The following is an 11019-nucleotide window of genomic DNA, read 5'->3' on the forward strand; positions in this document are numbered from 1 at the left end:
ATACATATATATACACACAAAAAAATTGGAAAGTAAAAGATAAAGAACAAGAAAAGGACATGAACGAAGAAAGTTGGAGGAGAAAAAAGAAAAAATGAAGGGAGTGGGAAGATGAAGAAGAAGAAGACAAAGAAGCTGAAGAGGGAAAATGAAGGAAAAGGACGTATAAAGGAGGGCAGAATATCTTTTAAAAAGTCAAACTACAGTGCTGCAATCTGCATTAATTTTGGAAGCTCTTCAGGAAAGTTACCTGCATTATTTTTGGAATCTCTTCAGGAAAGTAACCTACTGTCATACATCATACTTTAATTCTCAGAGTCTGGTTCTCATGAATTTGTTTCCTTGTCTTATACAAACAAATCATAGGCTTCCTTGACTCTGTTTCCTGTTCTCTCATGTTGTCTGGTACAATGCCATGCTGCTCCTATGACTTGGCGTTCTTACTTCCTGCATGACACTAAGGTGGCTGCCCAAGAAATAAATAGAGGAGTGCTGAGGTCTCAACTCCAGAAAGTTCCCTGATCTCCATCTCGTATCAAAGACCAACCCAGGGCTGCCTCAACATGAAGCTGGCAGTGGTCTTCATGCTGGCCGCCATCCCCATTTGCTGCTATGCCAGTGGTGAGTTGTGGGGAAGGGTGGGCTGCTTTTGGACCACACATTGTTTCTGTTCTACAGGAAGAAGTCCTAGTGCCTGAGCCCCAGCACGTGTCAACAGTGGTAAAAAGTGTCTGATGCAATAGCCCTAAAACTCAACACTAATTCAGACAATCAAAGAGGTACCACTAATGTGGGTTTGATCCCAGTGCTGGAGCCGCATGTGATGTATCATTACCATGCAGGACGGCCCATGGTGATAACAGTTCTCCTGAGATCCATGGCAGGTCTTGGATTTGGATATGAGATATTTTACAGGAAATGGGGAGGATATAAAAGACACTGGACCTAAATGGGGTTCCTGAAATTGTACTCATGAATCTCTTTAACTGTGGAAGGAGTTACTTCTCAAATTGTACCATGTGACCTAGGAGTAAACAGTTTGTGAGCCACAAAACAGATGTGTGAAAGGCTGTTCTGACCCCTTTATGTCGGGCCATTTACTTCCTAGTCCTGCTGGTGGGGAGGACAGTTCATATCCCCCGAGTCCACTTGAATAAGGACCGAAGTAAAGCTTTGTCCCTGAGAATGTAGTCAGTACAAACATGTCACACGTGTAATAGGCTTTGTATAATTTGCATTGTTTATGTTCTACTTCACTTATCTGAGAGGTTGGTGCAACATGACAAGAAAGTGGAGTTCTCAGTTAACTTGATAGTAAAATCAGGGTTAGCCTTAGGCTTAGGGTAAAACTAGTTCATTTGAACCTACTTCCTGACTCTCTCTTCCACCTGTTGACCAAATGACATCACTTCAAGTGCAAGCATTTATATTTTATGATACTTTTTGAGCAGACGATAGAGTTAATGGTGCCAATCTGGATGCAATATTTATAAACTTTTAAAATACTTCGCAGGGTTCACAAAATAGCACTGCATGAGATAGATCATGGACTAGAAAACAGAAAGACAACTGTTTACTGTGTCCCATCAGAATAAAACTTTTCATTTCTTGCGTGTCATCGCTGGCAAAGGTTGTGTGGAGTTTGACTTCCCTTGTTGGCGTGTTAGGGGCAAGTTTTCAGGACCTAAAGGGATCTTGCACTCTGCATCCATTTTCTGCATGGGGTCACTTCAAGTACTGGAGTTTCTGTTTAAGTGGCTTTGGGATGCAGACGGTAGAATTAAGAGCAAAGTGGATAATATGTGATATATATTATGTGATATATATAGTATGTGATCATTAGAGGACGTTTGAACATATCCCACGATGTTCTCGAAATAGTGACAAAATGCGGCAGGCGTTGACGAGACCGAGCCTCACACGCTTCCTTTGCCCAGCACATCGGCCTGCCGTCTCCTCAGCGTCCTTGTCAGTGAAGGTTGTGTGGGGTTCGGCTTCTTTGTGCTGGTGCTGGGGTGTCAGGGGCAGTTGGCGGTTTCTAAGTGGAATCTCACAGCCTGCGTTTTCTGTCCCTGATTTGGCAGTGCCCCATGACCTTTGCTAATCTGTGTTTCCTCTTGTACTCGAGAACGTGATTATCATGAGCGGTAACCCCTAATGAGTTCAAACCTCCAGCCATGAATGCCGTGTCTTTCCAGGTTCTTCTGGCTGCAGCATGTTGGATAATATTATTGAAAGAACAATTGACCCATCTGTTTCTGTGGTTGATTATCATGCCACCATAAAAGAAGCTGTAACTTTTCCCTATTATAAAGAGGCTGTGACCAAGTTCAAACAGTGTTTCCTGGACCAGAGTGAAGAGACTCTGAAAAATGTGCAAGTGATGGTGGTAATTATTGATTTCCCCTTTTTTTGTATTATATAACTATACATATATCCACTAAAGAGGAAAAACCAGGTTCCAACTTTGTGACTAATAAGGTCAAAGCAAAACCTATCTATGTACTATTTTTGAATGATATAGTATGATTTAGTGGTGACATTTTGTTCAAGAAAGCCATTGAAAGACACAGTTAATATTCCATCTTATTTTGAAGACTTTAAAATAATGAAAGAAAAACAAAAATGAAGGAGCTCACCCAGAGATCACTCTCTTATCCATTACTTCCAAGTCACACAAATACAGGTGCAGGCACACACACACACACACACACACACACACACACACACACACACACATGAATACACACATACATAAGCACATCATGACATAGAGAAACAACTCATATTTTTAGTCATAGAAAAAGACACTTGATTCTCAGGAAGTCCTGCTTTGTGTTGGTGATCATGGACCCTTTCATTTGTAGCAATAAAGAGCAAGTGCGAAGACCAGAGTTTTAAGAACATCATGACTAACGCTCTCTTAAAAACAAACAAACAAACAAACAAACAAACAAACAAAAACCAAGTCACCCAGGTAGTGGTGGTGCAGGCCTTTAATCCCAGCACTCAGGAGGCAGTGGCAGAAGGATCTCTGTGAGTTCAAGGCCAGCCTGGTCTACAGAACAAGTTCTAGGACAGGCTCCAAAGCTACAGAGAAACCCTGTCTCAAACAACCAAAGAGAAGAAAAACAACAATAACAACAACAAGTCAATGGAATAATGTATATTCCTTTCAAGTATAAACATATAGCTCCAAAAATTTATCGAAAATGTCCCCTGTTTTCTTTTAAGCATCCCACATGTGCCAAATCTTAGGAATATGCCCAGTTTTCACTAAAACCACAGTAATACATGGGGCCTAACAGTACTCTTATGGGCTTTCTACTTGATTCTAATATATCCCATTTTTTTAGATCATGGAGGAATTTTACAAAGTCACCCACTTTCTCTTAAGCAAGGATTCAACTGTGCAAGTGTTGAGAGAATACTAGCAGAGCAGTTCAAATAAGGGCCATCAAACACCTTCAACCACAGGCACCTCTAGCTTCAGAATGGATAGAGTGAGTTCCCATGGCAACAGCTCAGGGAATTTGGAAATCCGAGGGGAGAGGTAATCAAGGGGGAGTCTTAGGAGAAAGATCCCAGAACTGTTGGTTTCATGACTCCTTGTCTCTTAAACATGTACCTAGCCAGATTTTTCTCCTGGAACTTTCTGAAATATTGAATAATAATTGAAAATATTGAAAAATAATAATGGGAAAAAAACCCAAGAAAATCTTTTTCTTTTCAATATTGGGCTTTAAAGTAAAAGTTCAAAATTTGAGTCACTTCCTCATTTGCTTTTCAGGAAGCAATATACAACAGTGAAGACTGCCCAGAGGAGGCCTGAACGGCCTTGAGATCTTTGGCTCACAGGATTGATGGTCACAGGCCAGCAGCTGATATCACAAATCATAAGTTTTCTTTCTTGATTTTATCTTTCTACCTATAAAGTGCAAGACAATTGTTGGAACCTCAAAGGCATTTCTTTCTACTTCATTAAATTAATTGCAAATAGCAATTCTCCTTTTTGTGATCTTTTAAAACTGGGGCGCTGAAGAGGCCTGCTACCCTCTACTCTAGGACACACACCCTTGGCTGCCTCCCACACAACCTTAAAGTGAGAGGAAGAAAGGAAAGTGTCTTTTCCTCGCCAGGCCTGAGTGTGTCTATGTGTTGAGAGCTTTTCCATGGGGTGCCTGTGGTGACAGAGTGTAAGAAATGTCTCAGGCTTGTGCATTTGAGCACTTGGTCCCCAGTTTGTGGAGGTCTTTGTGAAGGCTATGGAAACTTAAAGACAGTAGTGCTCCAGCTTCCTAAGGCAGTGACCCATTAATACAGTTCCTCATGTGTGGTGATTCACAACCATAATATTATTTTCATTACTATATCATATGTATCATTTTGTTGCTGCTATGAGTTGTAATGTAAATATCTGGTATTCAGGGAATCTGATGTGTGATCCCAGTGGGTGGGTTTGGGACCCAGAGGTTGAGAATCACTGCCTTAGACGGTGATGCATTGCTGGGAGAAAGGCATCCTTCCCAGAGGCTTTGAGGTTTAAAAGCTTGGTCCCACATCATGTTTCCCTTCTCTGCTCCATATGTGTGTGTGAACATGTGCCCAGTCAGCTTCCTGTCCCTGCTCCATGTGTGTGGATGAACATGTGCCCAGTCAGCTTCCTGTCCCTGTTCCATGTGTGTGGATGAACATGTTCCTGTTCCTGCTCCATGCGTGTGGATGAACATGTGCCCAGTCAGCTTCCTGTCCCTGCTGCTGTGTCGTCCTTGCCTGTTACCATCTTTTCCCTGCTGTGATGACTCTGACACTCTGAACTTTAAACCAGAATAAACCCCTTCTTCCCTAACTTGTTTCTTTTTTTTTTTAAAGATTTATTTATTTATTATGTATACAGGAGAGGGCACCAGATCTCATTACAGATGGTTGTGAGCCACCATGTGGTTGCTGGGAATTGAACTCAGGACCTCTGGAAGAGCAGTCAGTGCTCTTAACCTCTGAGCCATCTCTACAGCCCCCCTAACTTGTTTCTTGTCAGAGAACTTTATCACAGCAACCAAAAATTAAGTACTAGAGTTGCCTGAATTTTTAGTTAAGAAAAACAGCATAAAAAGAAATATGCTACAAATAACACAGGAAGAAATCAAGTTATCCCTGTCTGAAGATGATAATTAAAACAGACTCTACCAGAAAACTCTTAGATCAAAGACACTCTATTAGAAAAGTATTAGAATGTGAGACAGAACATTAAAAAAAAAAAAAGCAACATCTCCATACACCCGTAAGGAACACACTGAGAGGGAATTTAAGAATGCAGTGCCATTCAAAATAAATACCTACAAATGTGCCTGTCCTATATTCTTTTCTAGTTGTGTGATAAAATATCCTGACCAAAAAAAAAACCTAAAGGAGAAAAAGTTTATTTTAACTCACATTTCTGAGAAATAACCATTAACCGTGGTGTAGTCACAGTTACAGGAGCTTGGAGCAGTGTTACACCACGCCATAGTCAAGAGCAGAAAGTAACAAAGGCACACCCTCTCACTGCTCATCTGGTTGTACTCAGGCTGATTTCTCACTCATACAGTTCAGGGCTCCCTGCCTAGGAAAGGGTGCTGCCTATAGTGTCTGGGACTTCCCACATCTATTCACCTCATTAAGACAGCCTCCCACAGACGTGCACACAGGAAAACCCAACGTTGACAAGACCTCACTGAAACTATCTCTAGGTGAGTGTAGACTGTTTCAATGCGGCAGTCAGCTAAGCAAAGAGGTGTAAGACTCCCACAATGAAACCTTCACAACTTTGAGGGAAGAAAATGGATAAGACATTAGAAGTTAGGCAAAACACCTATTCTCTTGAATCAGCAAAATAAATATTGTTAAAATATACATATTATTGAAAAGGGCTACACATTCAATGAAATTACTGTCAAGACTCCAAAAAGTAATCTTTAAGGAAATAGAAAAAAACAAACAAACCCAAATGTGAATGGAAACGTAAAAGCCCCTGGTTATCCTAATCAACCCATAGCAAAAAGAACAGTGCAAAAGGTGTCGCGATGTCTTATTTCCAACTGAACTTCTGAGCTATGGTGGGCACTGAAACCAGCATGGCACTGGTATGAAAAGAGATCTAACCAATGGAATATATTAGAAGAATAATCCCACACCAACATACACCAAAGAGGACAACACAACACAACCACAAAAAATAACAGGAATTAACAATCACTGGTCATTAATATCCATCAATATGAATGGTCTCAACTCACCTATAAAAAGACACAGGCTAACAGAATGGATAAGAAAACAGGACCCATCCATCTGCAGCATACAAGAAACACACCTTAACTTCAAAGACAGACACTACCTTCAAGTAAAGGGCTGGGAAAAGGCATCCCAAGCAAATGGACCTAAGAAAAAAGCTGGTGTAGCTATCCTAATATCTTATAAAATAGACTTCAAACTAAAAGGAATCAAAAGACATCAGGATGGACATTACATGTTTATCACAGGAAAAATCCACCAAGATGAAGTCTCGATTTTAAACATTTATTCCCGAAATACAAAACCACCCACATTCATAAAAGAAACATTACTAAAGCTTGAAACGCACATCAAACCCCACACATTAGTAGTGGGAGATTTTAACACACCACTCTCACCAAAAGACAGATCTACCAGACTGAAACTTAACAAAGAAATAAAGGACCTAACAGATGTTATGACTCAAATGGACCTAATAGATATCTACAGAACATTCCATCCTAACACAAAAGAATATACCTTCTTCTCAGCACCCCATGGAACCTTCAGAAAATTGACCACATGCTTGGACACAAAACAAATCTCAACAGATACAAAAAAATTGTTCTAACCTCCTGTATCTTATCAGACCACCATGCCTTAAAGTTAGACTTCAACAACAACACAAATTATAGAAAGCCTACAAACTCATGGAAACTGAATAATGCCCACCTGAAATATCAATGGGTCAAGGAAGAAATGAAGAAAGAAATTAAAGATTTCCTAGACTTCAAATGAAAATGAAAGCACAACATACCCAAACTTTTGGGACACTATGAAAGCAGTGCTAAGAGGAAAATTCATAGCTCTAAATGCACACATAAAGAAGATGGAACAACCCCATACCAATGAATTAACAGCACAACTGAAAGCTCTAGAACAAAAAGAAACAAACTCACCAAGAGAAATAGACGCCAGGAAATAATCAAATTGAGGGATGAAATAAACAAAATAGAAACCAAGAGAACAATACAAAAAAGAAATCAATGAAACAAAGAGTTGGTTCTTTGAAAAAAATCATCAAGATAGACAAACCCCTAGCCAAATTAACCAAAGACAAAGAGAGAGCACCCAAATCAACAAAATCAGAAATGAAAAGGGAGACATAACAACAGACAATGAGGAAATCCAGAGAATCATCAGATCATACTTCAAAAACCTGCAATCCACAAAAATGGAAAACCAGGAAGAAATGGACAATTTTCTAGACAAATACCACATACCAAAATTAAATCAAGACCAGATGAAACATCTAAATAGACCAATAACCCCTAAAGACATAGAAATAGTCATCAAAAGTCTCCCATCCAAAAAAAGCCCAGGACCAGAAGGTTTCAGTGCAGAATTCTACCAGACTTCCAAAGAAGAACTAATACCAATACTCTTCAAATTGTTCCACCCAATAGAAACAGAAGGAACACTACCAAACTCTTTTTATGAGGCTACAATTACCCTGATACCCAAACCACACAAAGATGCAACAAACAAAGAGAACTACAGACCAATCTCCCTCATGAACATTGGTGCAAAAATACTCAACAAATACTGGCAAACCCAATCCAAGAATACATTAAACAAATTATCCATTATGACCAAGTAGAATTCATCCCAGGTATGCAAGGATGGTTCAACATACAAAATCTGTCAATGTAATATACCATATAAACAAACTGAGAGAAAAAAACCACATGATCATCTCATTAGATACTGAAAAAGCCTTTGACAAAATCCAACACCCCTTCATGATAAAGGTCTTAGAGAGATCAGGAATACAAGGAACATTCCTAAACATAATAAAGACAATTTACAGCAAGCCAACAGCCAACATCAATTTAAACGGAGAGAAACTCAAAGCGATACCATTAAATTCAGGAACAAGACAAGGCTGTCTACTCTCCCCATATTTATTCAATATAGTACTAGAAATTTTAGCTAGAGCAATAAAACAACAAAAGTAGATCAAAGGGATATAAATTGGAAAGGAAGAAGTCAAACTTTCACAATTTGCAGGTGATATGACAGTATACATAAGTGACCCCAAAAGCTCTACCAGGGAACTCCTACAGCTGGTAAACTCCTTCAGTAAAGTGGCAGGATATAAGATCAACTCCAAAAAATCAGTAGCCCTCCAATACACAAATGATAAAAGGGCTGAGAAAGAAGTCAGGGAAACATCACTTTTTACAATAGCCACAAATAATATACCTTGGGATAACACTAACTAAACAAGTGAAGGACCTTTTTGATAAGAACTTTAAATCTCTAAAGAAAGAAACTTAAGAAGATCTCAGAAAATGGAAGGATCTCCGATGCTCATGGATAGGTAAGATTAACATAGTAAAAATAGCAATCTTACCAAAAGCAATCTAGAGATTCAATGCAATCCCCATCAAAATCCCAACACAATTCTTCACAGACTTGGAAAGAAAAATACTCAACTTCATATGGAAGCAAAAGACCCAGGATAGCTAAAAGAATCCTATATGATAAAGCAACATTTGGAGGCATCTCCATCCCTGACCTCAAACTCTACTATAGAGCTATAGTAATAAAAACAGCTTGGTACTGGTATAAAAACCGACATACAGACAAATGTAATCAACGTGAAGACCCTGACATTAATCCATGCACGTATGAATACCTGGTTTTTGTCAAAGAAGCCAAAACTATACAATGGAAAAAAGAAAGTATCTTCAACAAATGGTGCTGGCATAACTGTATGTCAATATGTAAAAGATTACAAATAGATCCATATCTTTCACCATGCACAAATCTCAAGTCCAAGTGGATCAATGACCTCAACAAAAATCCAGTTACACTAAACGTAATAGAAAAGAAAGTAGGAAGTACTCTTGAATGCCTTGGCACCGGAGACAATTTCCTAAATATAACACCAACAGCACAGACCTGAGCACAACAATTAATAAATGGGACCTCTTGAAATTGAGAAGCTTTTGCAGGGCGAAAGACAGGGTCAATAAGACAAAAAGTCAGCCAACATAATGGGAAAAGACCTTCACCAACCCCACATCAAACAGAGGATTCATCTCCACAGTATATAAAGTACTCAAGAAATTAGACATCAAAATAAAAAAAGTGGTACACACATACCTAAGTTAAATCAAGACCAGATAAACTACTTAAACCTTCCAATAACCCCTAAGGAAATAGAAACATTCATGAAAAGTCTTCCATCCAAAAAAAGCCCAGGACCAGATGGTTTCAGTGCAGAATTCTACCAGATCTTCAAAGAAGAGTTAATATCAATACTATCTAAATTGTTCCACATAATAGAAACTGAAGAAACACTACCAAACTCCTTCTGTGAGGCTATAATTACCCTTATTCCTAAACCAAACAAAGATACAACAAAGAAAGAGAACTACAGACAGATCTCCCTCATGAACATTGATGCAAAAATACTCAATAAAATACTGGCAAACAGACTCCAAGAAAACATCACAACAATTATTCACCATGATCAAGTAGGCTTCATCCCAGGGATGCAAGGGTGGTTCAACATACGAAAGTCTGTCAATGTAATGCACCATATAAACAAACTGAGAGAAAAAAACCACATGATCATCTCACTAGATACAGAAAAGGCATTTGACAAAATCCAACACCCCTTCATGATAAAAGTCTTGGAGCGATCAGGAATACAGGGAACATACATAAACATAATAAAGGAAATTTACAGCAAGCCAACAGCCAACATCAAATTAAACGGAGAGAAACTCAAAGCAATTCCACAAAAATCAGGAACGAGGCAAGGCTGTCCACTCTCCCCATACTTATTCAATATAGTACTTGAAGTTCTAGCCAGAGCAATAAGACAACATAAGGAGATTAAGGGGATACAAATTGGAAAGGAAGAAGTCAAGCTTTCCCTATTTGCAGATGACATGATAGTATACTTGAGTGACCCCAAAGATTCCACCCAGGAACTGATAAAGCTTATAAACACCTTCAGAAACATAGCAGTATACAAGATCAACTCAAAAAAATCAGTAGCCTTCCTATATACAATGGACAAAGAAGCTGAGAAGATAATTAGAGGTACATCACCCTTTACAATAGACACAAATGACATAAAATACCTTGGGGTAACACTAACCAAGCAAGTGAAGGACATATATGACAAGAACTTTAAGTCCCTGAAAAAAGAAATTGAAGAAGATGTCAGAAAATGGAAAGATGTCCCATGCTCATGAATAGGCAGCACCAGCATAGTAAAAATGGCAATTTTACCAAAAGCAATCTACAGATTCAATGCAATCCCCATCAAAATACCAACACAATTCTTCACAGACCTGGAAAGAATAATACTGAACTTCATATGGAAAAACAAAAAACCCAGGATAGCCAAAAGAATCCTGTACAATAAAACAACCTCTGGAGTTATCACAATCTCTGACTTCAAACTCTACTATAGAGCTACAGTAATAAAAACAGCTTGTTATTGGCATAAAAACCGATATGTGGATCAATGGAATGGAATTGAAGACCCTGACATTAACCCACACACCTATGAACATGTAATTTTTGACAAAGAAGCCAAAAGGGTACAATGGAAAAAAGAAAGCATCTTCAACAAATGGTGCTGGCATAACTGGATATCAACTTGTAGTAGGCTGCAAATAGATCCATATCTGTCACCGTGCACAAAACTTAAGTCCAAGTGGATCAAGGACCTCAACAAAAATCCAG

The 11019-nt window shown here is 38.9% G+C and overlaps 1 protein-coding gene across 1 annotated transcript; it reads left to right on the top strand.

The window, feature by feature from the left end:
- The first annotated feature begins 400 nt into the window (after nt 1-400).
- On the top strand, nt 401-3877 carry Scgb2a2 (secretoglobin family 2A member 2). Its single transcript, XM_037203235.1, has 3 exons — nt 401-621; nt 2199-2389; nt 3791-3877. Exons 1-3 carry the CDS (start codon nt 564-566, stop codon nt 3830-3832), a joined length of 291 nt encoding a protein of 96 aa, XP_037059130.1. The 5' UTR covers nt 401-563; the 3' UTR covers nt 3833-3877.
- The last annotated feature ends 7142 nt before the right edge of the window (nt 3878-11019 follow it).

This window comes from Peromyscus leucopus, chromosome 1, assembly GCF_004664715.2.
Source record: "Peromyscus leucopus breed LL Stock chromosome 1, UCI_PerLeu_2.1, whole genome shotgun sequence".
NCBI classification, from domain to species: Eukaryota; Metazoa; Chordata; class Mammalia; order Rodentia; family Cricetidae; genus Peromyscus; species Peromyscus leucopus.